This window comes from Leucopleurus acutus, assembly GCF_964270905.1.
Source record: "Leucopleurus acutus genome assembly, chromosome: 2".
NCBI lineage: Eukaryota > Metazoa > Chordata > Mammalia > Artiodactyla > Delphinidae > Leucopleurus > Leucopleurus acutus.
In genome coordinates, this window is record NC_139143.1 from 46,855,884 (window position 1) to 46,882,585 (window position 26,702).

General features: G+C 41.8%; 1 protein-coding gene across 3 annotated transcripts in view; it reads left to right on the forward strand.

Moving 5' to 3' along the window:
• Nucleotides 1-26,702, forward strand: part of HHAT (hedgehog acyltransferase) — a gene marked incomplete at both ends in the record, with an annotated part of 350,098 nt that overhangs the window by 275,105 nt on the left and 48,291 nt on the right. For all 3 annotated transcript variants that reach the window (XM_082832662.1, XM_082832660.1, XM_082832661.1), the window contains one exon: nt 16,094-16,238. In XM_082832662.1, coding sequence (XP_082688788.1) covers nt 16,094-16,238 — 145 coding nt within the window. The remainder of the gene's footprint in view (nt 1-16,093; nt 16,239-26,702) is intronic.

Sequence of the window (26,702 nt, forward strand, 5' to 3'; positions counted from 1 at the left end):
AACCTTTTCTACAGTGAATAAGTATTGCTATCTAATCAAAGATTATTGAGAGGAAAGGGAAGAGGGTGGACTTACCCGCCGGTTTTGCTTAGTTGACCCTGGATGCTTAGTTTATGTTAGAAATTGAAGGTTAAAGTTGTCATTCTCAGGAGCAGATGGATGTGCGACTATTGTAACTGCCATCCGGTGCTGTAGAAGGAACTGCACCAGACACTGCACAAAGATCTTTCATGTTCATTATATTATTTACCCATCACAACAACCCTTCAGGGCAAGTGTTACTACCTCCTGTTTTACAGATGAGGAACCTAAAGATGAGGAATTTATAAGTAATCTTTCTAAAAACAGATGGTTAGTTTGATAGAAAGAAGTCAAATCCAGTTTCTCATGATCTATTCAAGCCTCCTTGATTTCAGACTAGGAGTCTTCCATGATAAACCCAAGCCACTTAGATTACTCATCCACGTCCCATCTCCTTGCTGCTTGTGCAGATTTGGCATTCGATGAGTCGACAAAACAGCCCTCAGTTCTTAGACAACTTGTGTTTTAAGTGTGGCTCCACACAACTTGTCTGTGGAAGAACTCCTCTGAAAAATTGGTCCAAGGGAAGTGAGAATGTTCCCCAAAGCACTTTTACTGCATCATCTCGTGTGATTTTAATAGTAGCTTGATAGGTAAATATCATCATTATCCCTATTTTACAGTGTGAAAAACTGAAACCCAGGAAGTTTAAAAAAAATAGGTTCATGGTTCAAAAGTCAAATATTACACAAGTCTTCATTTAGATAAATAAATAGAAGAGCTCTCTCCATTCCTCCCACTCTTATGTTCTTATCTCCATTAGCAACAATTTTTTTGAATTTTATTTTATTTATTTTTTATACAGCAGGTTATTAGTTATCTATTTTATACATATTAGTGTGTATATGTCAATCAAAATCTCCCAATTCACCCCACCACAACTTTCGATTCTCTTAGTTGTTTCTGATATTTACCTCTGTCTTTTTAAAGTATATTCTATTATTCTTCACTTATGGATTATAAATATTGAGTGATTTCTACATGAGGTTTTAGCCTCTTAGATGTACTCCCCACTTCTCCTCCTAATGTAATAATATCTCTCCCTTTTGTTAAATCAGAACTCAGTGTTTACATTATCATCACTATGTTAAGTGTGGCTCCCTGCCAAACCAGTTAATGTTCTATAATTGCATTTTCTTTCTTAGTCACCCGTTTCCGCAACTCAGATTAAGAATTGCCTTGCCTATTTTGTTTGATTAATTGGTTTACTGTCATCATTTCTTTCCAAACTCCCTAATAAAATTGGAAAAATCCCTGAGAATAGTGTTTTATTTTCCATGTGGTCAGATGTCTCTGGTAATCTGTCAGTTCTCTTTACCTGGAAAATATTTCTTGGAGACCTTCCATCCTCCCTTCCCATCTGGATTATTTCTCTTCAGATCTGCTCTGTGGCTGTTGTCCTGACATGTCCCCTTTCCTCTCTCCTAGGCTGAATCTCTGTGTCTTGGGCCCCAGATCTCCGTGTTCCCCCACCCCTTTGATTTGCTGGAGCACATCCTTTAGTAGCTTCCTTAGAAAGGGATCATGGGTGATACTTTTTTATTTTTTTTTGAGACCTAGTATTTCTAGAACTCTCTTTATTCTACCCTCACATTTAATTGATTATCTTAGCACTGAATTTTAGGTTGAAAAGTAATTTCTCCTGAAAATTTTCAAGATATTATTTGTCTTCTAGTTTTTAGCTTTACTGTTGAGAAATGCCATTTAATTCTTGATTCCTTGTATGTACTCTGTTTTTCTCTCTAGAAGCTTAATGCAGATACCTTTGGTAATTCTGAAATGTCATTGTGCTTATTGTCTCTGACTTTAGAATCTCTTTGATGGAGTTTATTTATGGGGAAAAAAAACTTCATCATGGGTGGGGGTGGGGATGGGGAGAAAGAAGGATCTTTATCCTTGTGGTCCATATGCTCATTACCCAGGTTTTTAACCAATCTCTGGTTTTTTTCCTCCGTGGTTTACCGTTGTTGTCTGTGGTATATGGTATCTCTAATGCCTGGGACTTCTGGGGACCTGGTATGTGAGTGACTTTTCTTCTCTTTGGCATCTAGTAGTATTCAGGTATCTCAGCTCTGCTAATTCATTCATCTGCTTTCTATCTTATAAAGATGGTTTGACTTTGCTCACTTGCTGTTCACTTCTCTTCCATTCCTTGTCTGTGGATTTATACCTTTTCAAATGTTTACTTTTCATTTTAATGGGGTTTGTGAAGGGAGCAGAGATGTCTCATCTACTATGTTTAACTGAATGTCACTAGAAGAGTTTTCTGTGCCATCATTTGGTGAATTATTTTGGAATGCTTTACCTGTTGGTCAGTTTTAGATTTTTAAATGTCGAGTTTGCTTTAGAAGCAGGCCTTGCCCTAAGCTGTTGTTTCTGTGTTTGAACAGGATATAGCTGAGGCCATAGCTGTGACATCCTAGGCTTATTTAATAGTCCCAATGGACCTCAGTGCTGCTTAGGGAGGGAGGACCCCAGTGCCATGAGCAGCCACGACTTGGGTGTGATGGTCATCTGGATTCCATCTTTCCACCCATGTGCCTTGACTCTCTATACTCAGGGGAGGTGGCCAGGCTCTAGGGTCATTTAGTGGAAAGATTCCTAGATTTCCTTTTTTTATTCTTTTATTCTTTATACTTTATGAAGTCATTTATGACCATATGATCTTGAAAAAAATACAGATAAGGCTGAAGTTCCTCTAAGGCACTCATCACCCAGACAGACACACCTTGTTCACTTTCCTCCCATGAAAGGTAGCCGTTGTTATCAGATTGCAGTATAGCCTTGCATACCTTTCATACTTTGTATGTACATATATGTGTGTGTGTGGTTTAGAAATGTATAAATATTTTTAAGTTTTCACTTTTTTCCCTCATATTATGTTTTGAAAATGTTTCTATATTAGAGTATGTAGATCTGCATAACTGGACATAATATGGATATGTGATAATTGATTTATTCTATTGTTGAAAATTATTCTATTGAAAATTTAGGTTGCCTCTCATTTTTTTTTTCTTTTGCAAATGCAGCTGCAGTGCATTGCCTGTTCATGCCTCCTTGTTCATCAAGTGTTTCTTCAGGGCAATACAGAGAATAGAATAGAGCAGGAGTTGGCAAAGGATGGCCCAGGGACCAAATCTGGTCTGCTGCCTGTTTTTGTATGGCCTGCACCAAGAATGCTTTCTCCATTTTAAAATTGTTTTATTCAGTAATCTTTCCCTCACTGATTTGAAATATCACATTTAATATATTGTAAATATCCAAATACACACGGGTTCATTTTTGGGCTCTCTTTTCTGTTGCATTGATCTATTTAATTAGTCCTGTTTAAAATATTAGAGTTTTGAATGTCTTGATTCCCAGTAAGGAAAGTCCTGTGCTCCTTTTTGTTCTTTTTTGGAGTTACATTGGCTGTTTTTGCACATTGCTTCTTCTGTATGAATCTTAGAATTCCTCAAAAGTGAAGTTTCTCAAAACTCCCTTTGGTATTTATATTGGAATTTATTAGATTTGCTTTGAATTGTATCTTTGAGTAGAGTTGACATGTCTGTAATGCTGAGTCTTCCCAGCCTTGAATAGTAATTTATTCAAGTCTTCCTTTATGTTCTTACATAAAGTTTTGTCATTTCTTAGAAGTCTTGTGCATTTCTTTTTGAATTATTGCTATTGTGTAGGAAAGGTATTGATTTTTGTTTTGAGTTGATCATTTTGCATCTACTTTAAATCTTTTTTTTAGCTCTAGTGATTTGTCGGTTGTTTCCTTTGAATTTTCTAGATTGATGGTCATATTCTCTACAAATAATGACGGTTTTGTTTTTGCCAACAATTTTAACTCTTGCTGCATTTAATTGTTTCACTATACTTGGTCCTTTGGTACAGTTTTGAATGATACAGGAAAAAAATGTCTTTTTCTTTTTTTTTTAATTACTGTTTTTTAAAAAAATATTTATTTATTTTTGGCTGCATTGGGTCTTTGTTGCTGCGTGCGGGCTTTCTCTAGTTGCGGCGAGCAGGGGCTACTCTTTGTTGCTGTGCGTGGGCTTCTCATTGCGGTGGCTTCTCGTCACTGAGCACCGGCTCTAGGTGCACGGGCTTCAGTAGTTGTGTCTCATGGGCTCAGTAGTTGTGGCTCGGGGGCTCTAGAGCACAGGCTCAGTAGTTGTGGCGCACGGGCTTAGTTGCTCCGTGGCATGCGGGATCCTCCCGGACCAGGGCTCGAACCCGTGTCCCCTGCATTGGCAGGCGGATTCTTAACCACTGCGCCGCCAGGGAAGCCCCAAAAATGTCTTTTTCTTGAAGCTAGTGGGAATATTTTCTCTGGGTTTTTGACATACCTTCTTTATCAACTTAAAAAAGCTTACTTTATTGTCATCTATTGAGTTATCATATGATTATTCTGCTTTAATTATTTAATCCCATGAGTTACATGGATTTCTAATGTTTCTAATGTTGAATCATCCTTCCATTCCTGGGATAAATCTTACTTGATCGAGAGTATTCTTTGAACCATTCCTGTATTTGATTTGCGGCTATTTAATTTAGAATTTTTTAGGTAATTTCTGGAACAAAGATTGACTTCTGGTTTTCTTTTCTTGTTTTGGCTTTTTATGACTTTGGTATCAGAGTGCTGGCATCCTCAAATGAGTGGAAGCTTCCCATGGTTTTCTACCCTCTGAAACAGTTCCTATGAGATGGAAATTATCTGTTTCTTGACCATCTGGTAGAACTTTCTCGTTAAGAATATCTGGGCAGTTTTTCTTTGAGCATAGAGCTTTGACCACAGTTTCAATTCTTCTATGTTTATGCTTTTTTTTTTTTTTAGTCTTCCTACTTTTCCTATGAGAGTTTTAGGTAGTTTAAATTTTCTAGATAAATTATCTTTTATCTAGGTTTCCAAATATATTGCTATATACTCTCCAAAGATTTTTAAATGTCGTATGTGTTATTTCCTCTTGTTGTTTATTTCACCTTATTTTCTTAATTGATCACACTTGCCAAAGTTTATCCATTTTATTATTCCTGGAATAAAAACTTTTAGCTAAAATGAATGAAATTTAAAGTAATTTACCAGTGTGTTAATTTTTGCTAATATTTGTTGTTGGTGAGCATAAACTTCATGATAAATTTTTAAAATGTACTTATATTCCTTTCCTGGCTTAGTACACGTTCAGTTTGATTATGGTCCACATGTGTATGAAAATTGCATGTATTCACTATTCGGCAGATCTGTCTATTAGACAAAGCCTAATAATTCTTGTGATAAAACATACATAACAGAAAATTTACCAGTTTAACCACTTTTACATGTAAAATTCAGAGTCATTAAATACATTCATATTGTTGTGCAGCTGTCACCACCATCAGTCTCCAGAATGTTTTTATCATCCCAGATTGAAACTCTGTGCCTACTAAACAATGACTCCTGTTACCTCTTCCCCCTAATCCCTGGAAACCACTATTTCACTTTCTTTTTCTATGAGTTTGACTATTCTGGGTACTGTATATAAGTGGTATTGTGCAATATTTGCCCTTCTGTGTCATGATTATAACTGAGCCTAACGTCTCCATGATTCATCCATGTTGCAGTGTCTGTCAGAATTTCCTTTCTAAGACTGAGCAGTATTTTCATTCTACATGTATATCATAGTTTGCTTACACATTTATCCATCAGTGGACACTAGGGTTGTTTCTTTGTCTATTGTGAATAATACTGCTATGAACATTGGTATACAAATATCTGTTCTGTCCCTGCTTTCATTTCTCTTGAATATATACCTAGAAGTGGGTTGCTGCATTATATGATAATTCTATTTTTAATTTTTGAGAAACTGCCATACTGTTTTCCACAATGGCTACACCATTTTGCATTCTCACTAGCAATGCACAAGGACTCCATTTTTCCACATCCTCGTCACTTATTTTCTGTTTTTGATTATAGCCATTTTAGTAGGTGTAAAGGTGTGGTTCATGTGGCTCATTATGGTTTTGATTTGCATTTCCATAATGAATAGTGATATTGAACAATCTTTTCATGTGCTTATTGACCATTTGTATATCTTCTCTGGATAAATATCTATTCAAGTCCTTTGCCTATTTTTGAATTGGGTTGTTTTTCTGTTGTCAGAATTCTTTATATATTCTGGATATTAATCCCTTATTGATATGTGATTCTAAATATTTTCTCTCATTCTTTGGGTTACCTTTTCACTTTGTTGATAGTGTCCTTTTTTGTGTGTGTGGTACGCGGGCCTCTCACTGTGGTGGCCTCTCCCGTTGTGGAGTACAGGCTCCGGACGCGCAGGCTCAGCGGCCACGGCTCACGGGCCCAGCCGCTCCGTGGCACGTGGGATCTTCCCGGACCGGGGCACGAGCCCGCATCCCCTGCATCGGCAGGCGGACTCTCAACCACTGCACCACCAGGGAAGCCTGATAGTGTCCTTTGATGCATGGAAGTTTTTAATTTTGGTGAAGTGCAGTTTATCTATTTTTACTTTTGTTGCCTGTGCTTTTGGTGTCCTATCCAGGAAATCATTGATAAATCCAATATCATGAAATATTTTTCCTATGTTTTCTTCTAAGAGTTTTATAGTTTCAATTCTGTTGTTTAGATTTTTTTTTTTTTTTTTTTTGGTGCACCACGCAGCATGTGGGATCTTAGTTTCCAGACCAGGGGTTGAACCTGCGCCCCCTGCAGTTGAAGCGTGGAGTCTTAACCAGTGGACCGCCAGGGAAGTCCCTGATGTTTAGATTTTTGATTCATCAACTTAATTTTTGTATCTGGTATAAAGTGAGGGTTCAAATGCACTGCTTTGCATGTGGTTATCCTGTTTTCTTAGCACCATTTGTTGAAGAGTTTAACTACCCCAGCCTTCTTTGGTTTACATTTTCATGAAATATCTTTTTCCATCCCTTCACTGTGTGTGTCCTCAAAGCTAAAGTGAGTGTCTTGTAGGCATGATATAGCTGGATCTTGTTTTTTAATCCATTTAGTCACTCTGTGCCTTTTGATTGGATAATTTAGTTCATTTACACTTAAAGTAATTATTGATAGATATGAACTTACTAGTGCCATTTTGTTAATTGTTTTCTGTTTGTTTTGTAATTCCTTTGTGTTTTGGTTCCTCTTTTGCTCTATTCCTTTGTGATATGATGATTTTCTGTAGTGGTATGCTTTGATTCCCTTATGTTTGTATATCTACTGTAGGTTTTTGCTTTGTGGTTGCCATTATGCTTTCATAAAACATCTTATACTTATAACCGTCTATTTTATGCTGATAACAAGTTAACTTCAAATGCATACAAAAGCTCTAGGTTTTTACACTTCCACTCCACACATTGTATGTTTTGGATGTCACAATTTACATTTTTTTACATTGTGTATTCATTAACAAATTATTGTACTTGTAGTTATCTTTAAAACTTTTTGCTTTTAACCTTTATACTAGAGTTATAAGTGATCTACCCACCACAATTACAACATTAGAGTACTCTGAATTTAACTGTGTGTTCACCATTAACATTAGGCTTTATACGTTCACATGTTTTCCTGTTACTAATTAGCATCCTTTTTTTTCAACTTGAAAAAAACCCCTTTAACATTTCTTGTAAGGCTTGTCTAGTGGTGATGAATTCCTTCAGCTTTTTGTTTGTTTGTTTTTGTTCGGGAAAACTCTTTATCTCTCCTTCAATTCAGAAGGACAGCTTTGCCAGGTAGAATATTCTTGGTTGGCAGTGTTTTTCTTTCAGCAATCTGAATATATTATGCTGCTCCTTCTGGCCTACAAAATTTTTATTGAAAAATATGCTGGTAGTCTTATGGGAGTTCGCTTGTATATAACAAGTTGCTTTCTCTTGCTGCTTTTAAGGTCCTCTCTGTCTTTAACTTTTCACAGTTTAATTATAATGTGTCTTTGTGTGGGTCTCTTTAGATTTATCTTATTTGGTACTGTTTGGGCTTCCTAGATATAGATGTTTGTTTACTTCCCCAGGTTAGGGAAGCTTTTAGCCATTATTTCTGTGAATAAGTGCTCTGCCCCTTTCTCTATTTTCCTTCTGGGACCCCCATAATACATTGGTCTGCTTGATGGCATCTATAAGTCCCTTAAGCTATCTTCACTAATTTTCATTCTTTTGTTTTTTTGTTTTTTTTTTTTTTGGTTCCTCTGATTGGATGTAGTCCACTGCTCTGTTCTTGAGTTTGCTGATCTCTTCTTCTGCTTGATCTAGTTTGTTGTTGAACTGTTGAACCCTTCTATTGAATTTTTCAGTTCAGTTATTGTATTCTTCAGCTGTATGATTTCTGTTTGATACTTTCTTATATTTTATCAATTTATTCACAGGGAATTGCTCCATATATAGCTGTCCATCCAGTGCCTCCATGGGAGGAGTGGAGTTCAGGACCCCCTTATGTCACCATCTTGATCGACTCTCCTGTTCTTTTTCAAGATTGTTTTGACCATTCAGGGGTCCCTTGAGATTTCATGTTAACTTTAGTATGAATTTTTCTGTTTCAGCAAACAAAAATCTTTGGGATTTTGATAGGGATTTAATTGAAGCTAGAGACAGCTTTGGGTGGTAATGTCATCTTAACAATATTAAGTATTCCAGCCCATGAATATGGATGTCATACCTACAATGTTTTGTAGTTTTCAGTGTACAATATTTTGCCTCCTTTGTTAAGTGTATTCCTAAGTATTTTATTCTTTTTGATGCTATCGTCAATGGAATTATTAATTTCCTTTTCAGATTGTTCATTGTTAATGTATAGACATACAACTGATTTTTGCATGTTAATTTCATATACTGCAACCTTTGCTGAATTTGTTAGTTATAACTTTTTAAATAGAATCTTTAGTGCTTTCTACATATAAGATCATGTCATTTGTGAACAGAGGTAATTTTTCATCCTTTTCAATTTGGATGCTAGGCCTATTAATTTCTATTCAGCAACTCTGTATTCTTTCTTACTTTTGGTCTGTTAGGTGTCATTTTCCAGGGAGATATACTGAACCTCCTTCTGTAATTGTGAATTCCAATTGCTTTTTAAAAGTCCAATGTCATTCTAAGCCATATTGTTCTTGAAAATATTGAGGTCCTGAAATTGACACTTGGTGGGTATCTATCAACCATTGCTAAAGGAACACATGCATGAAGTATCTGTGGAACAAACATTTCTTGAAAATCTACTTTGTATCTGGCACTGAAGAGATAAACTCCTTGAAGATTCCAGTCTAGAGGAGGGGATAATCACTGTTACACAGACGTGAAGTTGTATAATGTAGTGGGGGGTAGGAAGACATTGAGTTAGAGAAACCTGTGTGAATCCTACTCTGTACTTACCAGTGTATATAACCTGGGACCAGTTACTTAATATCTGCTCCTCTAGTTCGTCCTTTGTAAAATGGGAATAATTTAACCTACTTTGCAGTATAGGTAAAGCTCTTCACATAGTGAATTTTTTTACATTAAAAATTGTAGCTCTCTAAGACCTATATAGATTGACGCTATCTATCCCATAGCTTATAGAAACAGAAAATGGGTGATCAACACTCCCAGGTTTAGGGTGGCCTACAGTTATCAAATACCAACTGTGAACTAGGTAGATGGGGATCCTGAGCTTGCTCTGGGCAGCACAGTTAAAAGGTGGAAAGCCAGAACCTGAACCCAATTTGGGCTGGTCCAAAGCCATTGCTCTCCTGAGCTGACATTGGGCTGGAGCTTGAAGAAGGAATAAGGAGGGCACATTCTAAGTAGAGAAAACAGCTTGGACCAAGGCACAGGGATGTAAAAGTGCATGTTATGTTTGGAGAGCAGTGAATAGAGCTGTACCATTGATAAAGAGTGGCAGGAGTTAAGGTTGGAAAGTGAAATGGGCTCTGATTGTAAAGTGCCTTCCCAGTTTGGATTTTAGTCTGTAAGCAATGAAAAAACACTAAAATACTTTGCATAATGGAGAGTCATAGTCAGTGTGCTTGATGAACTAGAGGAGTAAAGGCCAGAGTAGAGCATGCCAGTTAAGAAAGAGTCTTCTGCGAAATCCAGAGCAGAGACGTACAGACTGGAGGTGGGTCCATGGTAGTGGAAAAGTAAAAACACAGGGTGACACGGTTCTGTTGGCCATTCCAGAACTTTTAGCAAGACCCCAGGCACTTAATATATGGCTTAAGCTTTCTAAATGTAACAGGAGACAGCTGTTTCCTTAGTTATTTGAAAGTTCTCTGAAATCTTTTCATATGCTGCATGGATTTGGATCCTAAGTTATAGCCTCTGCTGTTTTTAACTGAACTGGACTTCTAAGCTGTGGAGCAGGTAACTGTTCCGTTTAAGCAAAGCCGGCTTTGCCTTCATCACTGCAGGTATCTGACTCTCTCTTAGGGGCATGTATTGCTTAGATCACAGTAGCAAACAGAGATTGAAAATTTTAACTTCGTTGGCCAGAGATTTTTTGACGCTCCATACGTGTACAAAGTGTTGCTTTCTGAGTGCCTTCATGTATTCATTTGGCTTGGATATAGCATGGGGATGGAATAGTAAGGAAGTCAGGAGATTCCGTAACTTACGTAGGGCAAAGGGAGGAACAGGTGTAAGATAATTACTGAGCGCACACAGAGTATGCGTGGGCCTTGGGTGTTACAGATTGAAGAATAGGCCACGCTGTCCTTCAGGAACTTACCATGCTGGTGGGAACATGAGAGAGATGAGTAACTGGTAAAACAGACTTCTAAGTGGAAATGACCCAAGTGCCTTGAGAATGGAAGCAAGGGGAGCAGTGTCCTGGCAGGTTGGTACAGAGATGGGACAGGGACACTGGAATGAGTTTGGGGTTTGGGTCCTCCTGACCCTGAGCGTTTCACTCTGACCATCCTTCTCTTTCACAAGAGCTATAATTGTTTCTTTTGTTGTCTTTGGTCTCATCTTTATGGCCTGTGGGGTGTCCACCCCTCGTTTGCTCTCCCTGGTCTGCACTAGTCTCTCCCGTTGCCATGTCCTTGTTTATCCTCTCTTTCCCTCTCGTTAGTGTTTTTATTAGAAAATGAAAAACTTCAGTGATTATATGGAAGAACTGTGTCCAGCTGCTCAAACCCACCCAGTTTCTTTTTTTAGCTTCTCCCCCACTTAAAAATAAAAAGCATCAGGTCCCACTTGCCAAGCCTTTGTCACTGTCTCCAGCAGCCGTTCCTCCGGCCCATATGCTCCCCCAGATGCTCAGCCCATCCCCTCCTCCTGTCTCAGCCCCACGTGCGGGCCCTCCGTGGACAAGTGCGGGGCCCCCGGGGCACAGCCACCTGCAGCCCCACCACACCATCTGCTTCTCACCCCCACGGCCACTCTGAGCATCACTTCTGACCCAGATTCCGTGGACCGCACCCCCCACCCCAGGCCCTGGCTTGTTTGCCTGGCCAGTCCTGTGGTTTCCAAGGACAGGATGTTGACTGGAAAAGATAGAGGGGTTGCCATGGAGATATGAATAAACACACTTGCAGACACCTCGCAGCAGGAACTGCAAACTCTTCTGACAGACGTTTAGTTCAGCCCCAGGTTTCCTTTGTTTGGGTTACATGCCTCACCTTTGGAGTTAGTGTCTTAGAGGGAAGTTTAGAGCCGTCGCTAAACTGTTAGTTATAGCATTTCCACACACCAGCCCTTGTTTCTTCTTTCAGAGACAGCGAGCTCACCCCGAGGAATTAGAGGGTACCTGCTCTTGGGCCTGAAGAGTGGGTTATATTGACACTAACATGGAGAGAAACTGCCCCAACCTGTCGCATGAGTTAAGAGTCAGTGCGAAAGCACTGGTCATCCCTGTAGGGGAATAAAGTGGTGCTTTCCAACGTGCTTGGCCTCCCATTCTTCCTTTCTCCTCCAGGTCTCAGGGCTGTGAGGGTGAGGAGGTTGCTACGTCTTGCCTGAACATAACTGGGGACACAAGAGGCTCCCCCTCTCTCAAATGTGATACCAGGTGGTAGTGGGGAGGGGGGAGCGAGGGGGCCTAGCACTGGGACACTATAAAAGGACGCTTTCCCTGCCCTGGGGTGCATTTTTCTGGGCCCCAGGGGGAAACAGGCATGTTTTTGCCATTGCTCCTAGAGATGAGAGCGGAAGGGAGGTTCTGTGCCCCATGGGCCGAGAGAGAAGTTAGTTCTATAATGAAAGTAGAAGAAAACCTTTGACCCTTTCTCAAGAGGGCGCTGTTGACATTTTGGGCCAGGACGGTTCTATCCCACACATTGCAGTATGTTTATAATCCCTGGCCCATCAAATGCCACAGTTACCTCCTGCCAATTGTGTTGTCCTTGGGACAACCAAAAATGTCTAGCAAATTTCCAACCATCCCCTGGGGTTTTTTGCTGCCAGAATACTGGATGGCCACAGACTCATCTGTCCTCTGGGAAGAGACCATGACGAGACCAGGGCTCTTTTTTATCCTCATGTAGTCATGGTAATGAAAATGAAGATCTGTTTACTAATCAGTGCCTTATCCGATCAAGTCGGCAGTTCTTTTCATACCTGTTGGATCTTCACTGCACAGTGATTTTTTTTTTTTTCCCTCCCTATTTGGTTTACAATTCCTCAACCTTTCAAGCACCTGAGCCATGAGGATGGGTGACTAACATGTGAGGCTTGACCCTGCCCATGAACAACCTGCATCCTAGATGGGAAGGACCACAGGAGTGATGACAGTAATTGCAACAGGACTTCAGAAGAGACAGTGCAAAAGACAGGAAGTGTTTAAAGTGGGAATTTTGGCCCTGTGGCCCTAGGGGCCCAGAAAGTCATATTTATTGACGGAATTTGTTGGGCTGGGCCAAGGGAATATACTCTTCCAGCCTTGCCCAGATGGCATTTTTTTTTCTCCTGGGAACTCTGAATGTGGTGCTTACCTCTAGAGTTCCTGTAAACCAATGACTAAGGCCAGATGGTTCCCAAGATAGAAAGAAATCCCTGATGTCAAATCTGTCACCTTCTACGATGAGACGAGGGAACCCAAAGAGGAAAGACGAGTTACAGCCAAGGCTTCCGTCCCCTTTGCTGTTAATTATTACCTCCTGTGGATTCTCCAGACGGGTCCTCTTTTTCCTTTCTTCTGGCTCATCATTCTGCCTTCCCACTGGTTCACAATGAAGAGACACAGTGTTCTGTCAAGTTTGCTGCGTGTTGGCAAGGCTAATTTTGCCAGTTCAGAGGATGGGGCTCTCAGTTAAAATGAGGTTTTGGGATTTTCTTTATCATCGTCTATTTTGTCTTCCACCCACTCACCCCGGGGTGGGGGTCAGATAATCAAGAATTGCCCGTGAGCATCGTGATTTCTCCTTAAGTCTTTCTAGCCTATTGATTCCAACAGCCTGTGCCTTTACCATTCTTGTTAATTTTTAAAAAATAAATTAACTGTTTCTAAAGATTGACTGGTAGTCGGTCATTTCAAATCTTAGATCTTCCCTCCTGTCTCTGAGATAAGAGGCTCCTTTGTATTTGCTCTTACTCTGACTTCCGTTTTTCCTGAGCAGAAATAGGAATTTATTGAATCATGTAGCTGAGAGAGATACTGGGGTAATCAGAGAATCAAAGGAAGAGCAGTAGGAAGCAGGGTCTCAGGTGCCGGAGAGAGGATCCCCGTGCCTCCAGCCCTCACTCTCTGCTGCATCTCTTCCCTTGCTCTGCCTCTTGCTCCCCAGCTTTGCCTCCCCCTGTAGCCCGGCCCTCGCCCTGTACCAGGTAACCCGGCACCACAGCCCCGCTTAGCAACCTAACGCAAACAGTGCTTTCCTCTCTGGTTATCTCTGTGTTGATTATTTAATAATCGTAATCATGTCCCACAAAAGGAGAACCACTTCGAGCTTTAACCAAGCAATGTGCGCTCTCTGTAATCGACATTAAAAAGGGAAAGATCAGTGGGGTCTTTGAACTCCCCTAACAGGATATAAGGTTAGGGAAGACTGATAGGGTTTGAACAGAAGTTCCTCACGTTCCTTAGAAATCAAATGTGTTATCAGTGACCCCTGTACCTGGAGAGAATTCTTTGGGCACATTTATGTCAATTACAACAGTTCATATTTTCTGGATTTATTATTGTGGCTTTTTCCCCCATCTCCCTGCTTCCTCTCACCCCACCTCCTGAGTCACTGCTAATTGAGTCAGTAACACTCAGAAAGTATCTTCCTCTGCTCGAAAATGCAGAAACTGGCAGATGAATGTCTCCTTATTCTCAGAGGTGAAGAGTGCTGAATTACAATCCTGCTTCATCCCTATTTCTCTTTCATTACCAGTTTTTATGCTGCGTAGTTACCTCTTCTCTGGTCTCGTTTGGCAGCATCCCCTGTGCATGCTTGTGGCCTCTCAGAGGAGGGGGAGAGACTAGAGGTCATCTTGTCTGGTGGCCTCTAACCAGGGGCATGTCAGCATCACATGAGAGCTTTCCAGGACAACCATGTGCAGGCAGACAACTTAGTCACTGCCTGCTACACAGCTTATCCATGAGAAAGTCACACTCTCACAGATGGTGGCAGTAAAACCCATGCTCCAAAATGATGCTAGAGGAGAGAGCCATGGATGGGAAGCTATAGGGTAGCAGGTATATCTGCGCCTACAGACCAGACCTGGGACTGGCAGGGGAGAAACGGGGAGGGGATCAGGAATTCCTTTCTCTAGGCTTTCAGAGGACACTACCAAGGCTTACAGAGTAGCCACAGATGATCCATAGTAGGGTCACCAGGAATAAGTAAATCTCCTATTTGAGACTCACCCTCTAGCTTAGTCCTTTTTGCTTGTTAATTCAGAATTCTGTTTGTAACAGGAGCACAGCTGAAATCAAGATGCAGGTGACCCCAGAGATGTGCAGGCTTTAGGAAGATATTCAGGAATGATCTCTAGAACCTCTGCTCCCTCTCTTTCCTATGTCTTTTTTGTGTTTTTTAAAAAAATCTTTATTTGGCTGCGTCGGGTCTTTTTGCGGCATGCGGGATCTTTTCGTTGCAGCCCGCGGGCTCTCTAGTTGCAGCGCACGGGCTTAGTTTCCCCGCAGCATGTGAGATCTTAGTTCCCCGACCAGGAATCGAACCCATGTCCTCTGCATTGGACGGTGGATTCTTAACCACTGGACCACCAGGGAAATCCCTCTTTTCTGTGTCTTTGGATTAGGCTGAGGTATTTGTCGGAAACCTTGGGTTGAGCCGTACCTGGTTCTCATTCTGAATCTGCAGTCCCGAAGGACAATCCCTGTGCACGTACTGATGGGGCGCACATACCCCAGCTACAGCATTGTGATCTCACCCAGTAGGGCACCAGAATGATCAACGCTGAGAAATAAACACTTTAAGTTATGAAATCCCTGAGAAAATATTAAAAGGGGAGGAAAAGTGCAGTGAAGACCTTGGACGGACGAGCAGAAATTTTTATCATCATTACTGGAAATCATCTCTCCAGTTCCTGCATGTTTTAGGCGCTGTGATAAGCTGACATTCTCTGATGCTGCTACAAGTTCACTCTCGGTGGGGCATGTACCCTGAGCTCTGATTCCAGGAAGGGGGTTGGCTTGTACTGGTTCTCCTGAACCCTTTTAATGGGATTCCCACTATTAGTGGGTCAGATTTATGGGGGTGCTTCCCTGAGTCAAGTTAACTGGCCCAGAAGATCGCCCTGAGCTTGACCTCATGACATAGAGTTGCGCTTGTTATCATGGAGAGGAGTCTAAACAGTTCTTGTACCTGTAGGTTTATGTGCAGAAAGCGTGTGGAGACATTTCAGCTAGATCCTCACTAGGTTCAGTGCTTGTGTTACACATGTCAGAAGGAAGCCCATTTTGGCAATAGGAAATAGCAACTTGGGAGTGTGTCACTTCATTCCTTACACCAGAATGCGCATCTTGCAGGAATAGAAGTTTTGAGAGCTGTTTAAATATCAACCTACCTCAGGCTCTGCAGGGAGGCATCCTGAGCTGGTAACAGAGAAAGGCTGTGTGATGTCTCAGCCCGATTTTTTCCACCCTTGTGTTGAGATGCCTTCTACCTTTTCCCCATAGGCCCAGTTCCTCTCCCCACAAGCTCGCCGTCGACTCCATGCTGCCCTGGCATCTTGTTCCACCTCCATGCTGATCCTGTCCAACCTGGTGTTTCTTGGGGGCAATCAAGTCGGGAAAATCTACTGGAATAGGATCTTCATACAAGGTAAGTTGCTGTTTTCAGACAATTTCTTGTTTTCCGCATTTGTGCCGCTGGTATCACGGATGTGACGGCGGGGAGGCATTCCTTGCTCTGTGCGTGGTGTGTGACCTATAAAAATACCAGCCAGGAGCAAAGTCCTGTGTTTAGCTGTGGTTTTAACTGTTCCCTATTTTGATGTACATTTAATCTGCCGTGTGTGATACTCATCATCAAAATGTACCATCCCAAATCTCCCAAACTCTATCATTCCCTTCTACTAAGTTACCTCTCCAATTATTGGATTTTTCCTAATCTTCCCTGCTATCTTTAGATCAGCCTTCACTATACTGTAGAGTCTTAACCTTGTTCCACTTAATACCCTGAACGTCCTACCAGGAGAATGTCCTAGAAGCCCCATTGTGCTGCTGCTATGGGCACGGTGCCTGGTTTGCCACACCTCTTTGTTGTGGATTTTTTTTTTCTGAACACTGGCTTGCCAGCATCAGCAACCAACCTGATGTTTAATGTACATGTGTTTAATGTCACGTATGTCTCCATGTCCACAGCAGAGTCACCCCTGCAGCGGGTAAAATCGCATTAGTAATTGCATTGCATTAATAATTGGTCATCATTTATTTATGGTCATCATTTCCTTTGGGCTAGAACTGAGAGTTACATCACGTCCTAAGAGTATTGGGAGAATGGGAACTACTCACAGAGCACATTATTCAGCCAGTTCACTGTGTGTTCAGAGCCAAGGTCCCCTGTTCCGTTTCCCTGACCAGTGACCTGGTTTTGTGTTTTTGGTTTCGGAAGTTTTGCCAAGTGGTAATGGTCATGGCTAGGCTGTTACCTCTACATCTGGGTCCCCGACAAGCCAGCGATGCTTTGGCTGCAGCTCTTTTCACAACAGAAATAACCCCAACACAGCTGCATGATCCCAGGGTGCCAGGTCATGAATCTAAACTGTGGCAGGCTTAGGTGAGCCAGGCTCAAAGGGACCGTGAGAGAGCCCTGTTCTGCTTTCATCTTGTCACTACAATACCCCTTTGATCTTGCTTTCTGAGAAATGTTTTAGCTGATAGTTCCTGAAAAGACCAGGTACTTTTTTAAGTGGAAGCTGCCCTTTAATAAAGATGGGAGGTGGACTGTCCTGGTGGCGCAGTGGTTAAGAATCTGCCTGCCAATGCGGGACACACGGGTTCGAGCCCTGGTCCAGGAAGATCCCACATGCCGCGGAGCAACTAAGCCTGGGTGCCACAACTACTGAGCCTGTGCTCTAGGGCCTGTGAGCCACAGCTACTGAGCCCACGCCCCACAACTACTGAAGCCTGTGCGCCTAGAGCCCATGCCTCGCAACAAGAGAAGCCACCGCAATGAGAAGCCTGTCGACACAACTAGAGAAAGCCCACGTGCATCAACGAAGACCCAATGCAGCCAAAAATAAATAAATTAATTAATTAAAAAAAAAAAAAGAATCCTGGTTCGGGAAAATCCCACATGCCGCAGAGCAACTAAGCCCGTATGCCGCAGAGCAACTAAGCCCGTGTGCCGCAACTACTGAGCCTGTGCTCTAGAGCCTGTGAGCCACAGCTACTGAAGCCCACATGCCTAGAGCCCGTGCTCTGCAATAAGAGAAGCCACTGTAATAAGAAGCACGCGCACCGCAACGAAGAGTAGCCCCCGTTCACCGCAACTAGAGAAAGCCCACACGCAGCAACGAAGACCCAACACAGCCAAAAAAAAAAAAAAAAAAAAACAGATGGGAGTTAATGGGGTGCAGAGGACCTAAAGATAAACGAATCCTCCTTGAAGTGGGCAACACAGTGTCGACCTTTCTTGCCTCCTCCCACCATGCCTAGCACAGTGCAAAGAACACGATGACTCTGGAAAATGCTGACTTGGGCTTTGCTGGTCACATGAGCACGAAGACTCTAATCTTTGCTTCAGTAAATAAACGCAGCGGGTGTTTGCTACTTGTGAGGCACCGAGAAGACAAGGGTGGAGAAAGAAGCACAAATGTGGGAGCCAGACATGCAGACGTGGCACCAGAGTCAGGTAACTGCTGTGCCAAAGGCATACGGGATTGCTGGACATCACAGCACCGAGGGCTGGCCTTCCCGTGAAGTCGAACTTCACAGAGAGTATGGGACACTAGCGGCTGCGTCAGACCATCCCAAACTCTCAGCAGTTTTTCCGCATAGAACTGTATTCCTCTCACAGTTCAGTGAAGGTCCAGTGGTTTTTTCTAAGCAGTGACTCCAGGACCTAGATGGTTTCTGTTTTGATTCTTCACCTTGTTGTCCCGGCATTATGGAGGAGAAGAGAACACGGAGACAGTGTCACCAGGTACTAAACACCCCCGCCAGAAGCAACACTCGGCGTTTCTGCCCACATTCCGTTGGCCAGCACCGGTCATGTGACCACCCTAAATGCAGTTCAGGGAGATGTGGGGAAGCACACAGGTCCCGTAGGCTGTGGCACGGCAGGACAGGGCACATGAGGCAACTGGCTGGAGGCGCCCGGGAGGCAGTTAAAAATGTGACCTGGCATTGGGGAGGAGGATGGACGGAATGACTGTGAGACAGGGCATGGAGGCGGTGGGTGAGGCCGTGGGAGTGGATACAGTTCGCCAAGCAGCATACACAGAGTGAGAAGAGACAGCTGGGAGGTAAAACCTGGCGATGCTGGCATTTAAAGGGGCAGAGGAAAGATAGCAGCTATAAGATGTTCTTTCTGCTTCTCAAAGACATGAAGATCAAAGCGTGATTTGCCCTGCACCCGGTGGAGCTAACATCAGGCACACGGGGGAGCGGGGAGCAGGGCTCTGAAATATCTGGTCTGCTTCTGCTGTGTGGGTCCTATTATGATCTACGACTGGATATACCTGTGTCCTCCTTGGAGACAGGTGCTGGAGTCCCGAGCGAATGATTCTCTGAATATGGAGGGCTCTGGAATCGTTTCTCTCTGGGTTCTGAGGCCAGGGAAGCCCAGCTTAGAAGGCATTTTCTGTGTCAGAGATTCTTCACGTCAGCCTGGTCCCATCTCAGCTGGTCTGTCCCATGGGTGCCCTCAGTCTGGGAAGGTTTCCTGGGGTTTTGGTGGTTACCTCGTTTGTTCCCCGCTGCGGGTCTTTTATCCCCGAGTGATTGAATTTAGATATCTCTTGGAGGAAAGTGAACCAGATGGTGCCAAATCTACCATCCTTGAGAACTCTGGATTTCTTTTCATAACTAATTTGGTTGACCTGATAGAAGATTAGTATGAATATTCATGTTTTGGTACAAAAAAGTATTAATGAGTTTATAGGCTGCTTCCTCAGCCGCTGCTGGGGGTGTCATATTAGCTTTCTAAAATAAAAATAAATCTGAATTCTGAAAATCGTCTGGCTCCAAAGGTTTCAGGTAAGGGATTGTTGTGCTGTACCTATAGCTGCTGATGGATGAGCCAGGACTTAGACATCCTGCTTGTCTCTGGCCTCTTCCTTTGGCCACGTGATCAGGAGCTGTTTTTCCAAGACCCATCTCTACACACGGAGGAAAACATGAAGGAGTGAGCCAGGAGGTCTGACTGTGGGGAACGGAGAGCAGTTAAGCTCAGTCTCTAGATTTCCAGCTTACATGGGAAGGTAAATCTTCCCCCAAGGGTAACCACCCTTGTCCCTTTGTGCCTTGATGGGCTGGGACTTGCAGTGACAGAGAGGAGCTGGTAGCACCACAGACTTCCAAGGTGTCCAAGGAGGACAGGGATTATGGAGGAGATTACCAGTGCCCCACAGTGAATGGGATGTGGATACACACACGCCCTAAAGGACAGCCTCATTAATCCTTAGGGAGCCTTTTCCCAGTATCACTGGTGTCTCTAGAAGTATCTCACGATTAGCCTGGAGGAGTTGCCTTGTCTCCCTGACTCCAGTTCACTGCTTTAGACATGGATTTGTTTGCTTTAAGCTACAAAGCTTGTTTTAGTAAATATCTAAATATTTACCTTATGTAAATATCTCTATCCTGGTCTCAACAGGGTTGGTGATGTGAGGCTGTAAACCCAGATCCTTCCCTTTCTGCTGTGCACTCTGCCCAGCTGTCCAGAAAAGTGGACAATGCCAGCCGCAGGATGGAAATGCTGAGTGGCTTTCTGGGGGTCTGGTACATGTCACACAGTGTTATCTCTGCTGCAGAGATTGGAAAAGTAATGTTCAGTTAATTCAGTGGAGAATAAAGAATCTAGATCTTTGTCTTTTAAAAAAATCCCCCAACTTTTTTTTACTATTGAAATTTACGTCAAGCAGCTTGAGGAGTGTGACTGTTTAAGCCTATTATATATGTATTTAAAGGAACTTAGCTGGGTCTAGGGATCTGAGAAGGCTGTGGCTGGGGATTTGGTCCCTAAGCCTGCTCTAAGAGGGACCCTGCTGTGTCATGCTTTGCAGAGGCAAACACAGGTTGCTTCTTACATAACTCTGTGGCTCTGAAAAGGATTTGTTGTTGGAAGGAGCTTTCTCATGTCTGCCTTAAAATCTCGACATTGAAGTGTAAGTTAATTTCTTGAACAAGCAGTTGATGACTGCTCTGTAACTCAAAAGTATCAATGCATTATAACTCCAAATCTCCAAATCCGTGTCTTAAGCATCCTTGCAGTGCTCTGTCGTCCTGGGACAGTGGGGAGAAAAGGCAGTCAGTGGGGATGGGTATGCACTGAGAATATATCTGGCCTTGAGGGGGCTGAGAGCTTTACAGTGTTGTTTGGGTGCAGGGTCGTGTTCCTTCTGAAAAGTCCATCTAGTCAACAGAAGGCATGGATTTTGTCAAAAAGGAACCTAATCATTTCCTAAGTGGTAGAGCCCCAGATCCTGCATCTGTTGGAGGTGGTAGAGACATGGTATCCATCAACCTTTCTCCTGCCTGACTCCTCTTCTTTCTTACACACACACACACACACACACACACACGTGTTTGTTTTCCCTTCTTCTTGTTGCCTGATCTAGGTTGGCAAACTCCATCTCAACACTTAGCTCCTGACCCTGTGTCAAGGCGAGGAGGATTGGGTTGTTTTCCCACCAGATTGCAATGAGAGAGGAGCTAGCAATTTTCTTATGTAGGTCAGAACCTTTACACTCCCCATATTTGCTTGCTATCTCTAGCTGAGAAAGGAGACAGTATATTTTCTCTCTGATTACTAGCTTGTCCAGGCGGTTCAGTCATCTCCTGACTCAGATGGCTCTGGACAGGCATTTTATTTAAAGCCGAATTGGGGTGTTGCACTGGAAATTCCTAAAGGCTGTGGTTAAATAGAAACTCATTCCCCTCACATCTCGTCACATTCTTGGGACTAAAATTTCATCTTTGATGAGGGGAGACAGAAGGCAGATGTCAGTGTCTCAGGCACCTTCTTTGTGATTACTTATGTCACCCTCTTCACTAGCCCTTACCTTGCAATGGAGTTTTCATTGCTCTAATTGATTCTGCTTCTGCCCCACTGGATCCTCTGCAAGTTCTAGAAGCATTTGAGGAGCAGGTGCTTCCCACCCATTGTATTGGCAGTGAAGTTGATACGTAGATATAGGTGAAGCGAGTTATCCATGGTTGCACATTGGTCCATTACAGACCATTCTTGGAATCTGAATTTCAAGACTTTCAGATGCCTTGGTTTCTTCTCTAGTCTGTGCCACGTGGTCACCCAGATGTCGTGGGTATCAGTTTTCCTAAAAGTATTTCAGCACAAGTCACTAGGCATAGGACGTGAGAAATAGAGAGTGGGAGTTCTTCTCCAGAAGTGTGCCTGGGGTTATGTTAAAGCTGAGAGAATTTCTAAAATATCTAGAAAGGAGTTTGAATCATCATGCATTTAAGTCCTGCTTTCTGTGAGGTTGTGTGAAACTTTTTTTGCTGTTAACCAGGAGTTTTTGCGAATTCATTTGAAAAGAGTTTTATGGAATTTGGGAACATTTTAAAGTGTCTTTAAATAGAATATCAAGTGAAGGATAGTATGGTTAGACACAGTTCATCGAATAAAAAGAAAACAATTTTGATTTTTACTGATGCGAAGTCTCTACCTCTCATTGGCCCTCAATCGTATATATGCAGTGTGATATTCAAAAGCATATTACAATCAAATCATTATATTGTACACCTTAAACGAATACAATATTACATGTCAATTATAGCTCCATAATTATATGTCAGTTATTTCTCAGTAGGAAAAAAAAAGCATGTTACAAATTAAAATCAAACCAAAATAATTTTAAAAATTCAAATAAGTTCCCTTTATCCTCTAATTAAACCTGATATGTGTTCCATATATAACAGGCTATCTGTAGCCGCACTCCCAAGTCTGTACTCTAAGGCTCAAACCAAGAAGTCACGTGGGATTTCTGAAATGAACACACATCCTGGAATTTATATTATTAATTTATTTGACTGCTTATCACTGTTGTTATTATATTACCAGTGGGTGCAGAAGTAGCTCAGCACGAGCCGTGCCAGTGAATGCCAGCTGACAGTGAAAGGGAAGTGCCCTGGCAGTCTGAAATGGTTATCACACACGCTGGAGGCCCTTTTCACCAAACCTTCTCCTCAGGTCATTACTGAACATTTTTTTTAAGTGTTAAAAGTTAAGAATATTTAATTTGGAATTCAGTAACATTTTTGTAACAGAAGGGCAAATCTAGCAAGAGTCATCATTCTCAGGTGTCTCAGCTCTGGGAGCAGATTCTTTTGTGCAGTAGACCCCATCCTTGAGTTTGTTTCTGTTTACCAGCGCACCGGACAGTGACCACTTGCTGTATACTGCCACTCGCATTAGTTTCCTGTGGCCACTGTAACAAATTAGTATGACTTAATGACTTCAAAGAGCACAGTTTTATCTCTTACTGTTCTGGAGGCCAGAAGTCTGAAATCAGTCTCGCTGGGCTAAACTCAAGATGTTGGCAAGACTGGTTCCTTCTGAAACTCTCGGGGAGAATTTGTTTCTTTGCCTTTACCAGCTTCTGGAGGCCGGCTATATCCCTTGGCTCATGGCTTACCTTCTTCCTCTTCAAAGCCAGCAGTGTAGCATCTTTCTTTCTTTTTTTTTTTTTTTTAACATCTTTATTGGGGTATAATTGCTTTACAATGGTGTGTTAGTTTCTGCTTTATAACAAAGTGAATCAGTTATACATATACATATGTTCCCATATGTCTTCCCTCTTGCGTCTCCCTCCCTCCCACCCTCCCTATCCCACCCCTCCAGGCTGTCACAAAGCACCAAGCCAATATCCCTGTGCCATGCGGCTGCTTCCCACTAGCTATCTACCTTACGTTTGTTAGTGTGTATATGTCCATGACTCTCTCTCACCCTGTCACAGCTCACCCTTCCCCCTCCCCATATCCTCAAGTCCGTTCTCCAGTAGGTCTGCGTCTTTATTCCTGTCTTACCCCTAGGTTCTTCATGACAATTTTTTTTCTTAAATTCCATATATATGTGTTAGCATACGGTATTTGTCTTTTTCTTTCTGACTTACTTCACTCTGTATGACAGACTCTAGGTCTATCCACCTCATTACAAATAGCTCAATTTCGTTTCTTTTTATGGCTGAGTAATATTCCATTGTATATATGTGCCACATCTTCTTTATCCATTCATCCGATGATGGACACTTAGGTTGTTTCCATCTCCGGGCTATTGTAAATAGAGCTGCAATGAACATTTTGGTACATGACTCTTTTTGAATTTTGGTTTTCTCAGGGTATATGCCCAGTAGTGGGATTGCTGGGTCATATGGTAGTTCTATTTGTAGTTTTTTAAGGAACACCCATACTGTTCTCCATAGTGGCTGAACCAATTCACATCCCGCCAGCAGTGCAAGAGTGTTCCCTTTTCTCCACACCCTCTCCAGCATTTATTGTTTCTAGATTTTTTGATGATGGCCATTCTGACTGGTGTGAGATGATATCTCATTGTAGTTTCGATTTGCATTTCTCTAATGATTAATGATGTTGAGCATTATTTCATGTGTTTGTTGGCAGTCTGTATATCTTCTTTGGAGAAATGTCTATTTAGGTCTTCTGCCCATTTTTGGATTGGGTTGTTTGTTTTTTTGTTATTGAGCTGCATGAGCTGCTTGTAAATTCTGGAGATTAATCCTTTGTCAGTTGCTTCATTTGCAAATATTTTCTCCCATTCTGAGGGTTGTCTTTTGGTCTTGTTTATGGTTTCCTTTGCTGTGCAAAAGATTTGAAGTTTCATTAGCTCCCATTTGTTTATTTTTGTTTTTATTTCCATCACTCTAGGAGGTGGGTCAGAAAAGATCTTGCTGTGATTTATGTCATAGAGTGTTCTGCCTTTGTTTTCCTCTAAGAGTTTGATAGTTTCTGGCCTTACATTTAGGTCTTTAATCCATTTTGAGCTTATTTTTGTGTATGGTGTTAGGGAGTGATCTAATCTCATACTTTTACATGTACCTGTCCAGTTTTCCCAGCACCACTTATTGAAGAGGCTGTCCTTTCTCCACTGTACATTCCTGCCACCTTTATCAAAGATAAGGTGTCCATATGTGCGTGGGTTTATCTCTGGGCTTTCTATCCTGTTCCATTGATCTGTATTTCTGTTTTTGTGCCAGTACCATACTGTCTGGATTACTGTAGCTTTGTAGTATAGTCTGAAGTCAGGGAGCCTGATTCCTCCAGCTCCTTTTTCCGTTCTCAAGATTGCTTTGGCTATTCGGGGTCATTTGTGTTTCCATACATATTGCAAAATTTTTTGTTCTAGTTCTGTGAAAAATGCCAGTGGTAGTTTGATAGGGATTGCATTGAATCTATAGATTGCTTTGGGTAGTAGAGTCATTTTCACAATGTTGATTCTTCCAATCCAAGAACATGGTATATCTCTCCATCTGTTTGTATCATCTTTAATTTCTTTCATCAGTGTCTTATAATTTTCTACATACAGGTCTTTTGTCTCCTTAGGTAGGTTTATTCCTAGATATTTTATTCTTTTTGTTGCAATGGTAAATGGGAGTGTTTTCTTAATTTCGCTTTCAGATTTTTCATCATTAGTGTATAGGAATGCCAGAGATTTCTGTGCATTAATTTTGTATCCTGCTACTTGACCAAATTCATTGATTAGCTCTAGTAGTTTTCTGGTAGCCTCTTTAGGATTCTCTATGTAGAGTATCATGTCATCTGCAAACAGTGACAGCTTTACTTCTTTTCTGATTTGGATTCCTTTTATTTCCTTTTCTTCTCTGATTGCTGGGGCTAAAACTTCCAAAACTATGTTGAATAAGAGTGGTGAGAGTGGGCAACCTTGTCTTGTTCCTGATCTTAGTGGAAATGCTTTCAGTTTTTCGCCATTGAGGATGATGTTTGCTGTGGGCTTGTCATATATGGCCTTTATTATGTTGAGGAAAGTTCCCTCTAGGCCTACTTTCTGCAGGGTTTTTTTTTTTATCATAAATGGGTGTTGAATTTTGTCAAAAGCTTTCTCTGCATCTATTGAGATGATCATATGGTTTTTCTCCTTCAATTTGTTAATATGGTGTATCACGTTGATAGATTTGCATATATTGAAGAATCCTTGCATTCCTGGAATAAACCCCACTTGATCATGGTGTATGATCCTTTTAATGTGCTGTTGGGTTCTGTTTGCTAGTATTTTGTTGAGGATTTTTGCATCTATGTTCATCAGTGATATTGGCCTGTAGTTTTCTTTCTTTGTGACATCCTTGTCTGGTTTTGGTATCAAGGTGATGGTGGCCTCGTAGAAAGAATTTGGGAGTGTTCCTCCCTCTGCTATATTTTGGAAGAGTTTGAGAAGGATAGGTGTTAGCTCTTCTCTAAATGTTTGATAGAATTCGCCTGTGAAGCCATCTGGTCCTGGGCTTTTGTTTGTTGGAAGATTTTTAATCACAGTTTCAATTTCAGTGCTTGTGATTGGTCTGTTCATATTTTCTATTTCTTCCTGATTCAGTCTTGGCAGGTTGTGCATTTCTGTGAATTTGTCCATTTCTTCCAGGTTGTCCATTTTATTGGCATAGAGTTGCTTGTAGTAATCTCTCATGATCTTTTGTATTTCTGCAGTGTCAGTTGTTACTTCTCCTTTTTCATTTCTAATTCTATTGATTTGAGTCTTCTCCCTTTTTTTCTTGATGAGTCTGGCTAATGGTTTATCAATTTTGTTTATCTTCTCAAAGAACCAGCTTTTAGTTTTATTGATCTTTGCTATTGTTTCCTTCATTTCTTTTCCATTTATTTCTGATCTGATTTTTATGATTTCTTTCCTTCTGCTAGCTTTGGGGTTTTTTTTGTTCTTCTTTCTCTAATTGCTTGAGGTGCAAGGTTAGGTTCTTTATTCGAGATGTTTCCTGCTTCTTAAGGTGGGCTTGTATTGCTATAAACTTCCCCCTTAGAACTGCTTCTGCTGCATCCCATAGGCTTTGGGTCGTTGTGTCTCCATTGTCATTTGTTTCTAGGTTTTTTTTTTATTTCCTCTTTGATTTCTTCAGTGATCATT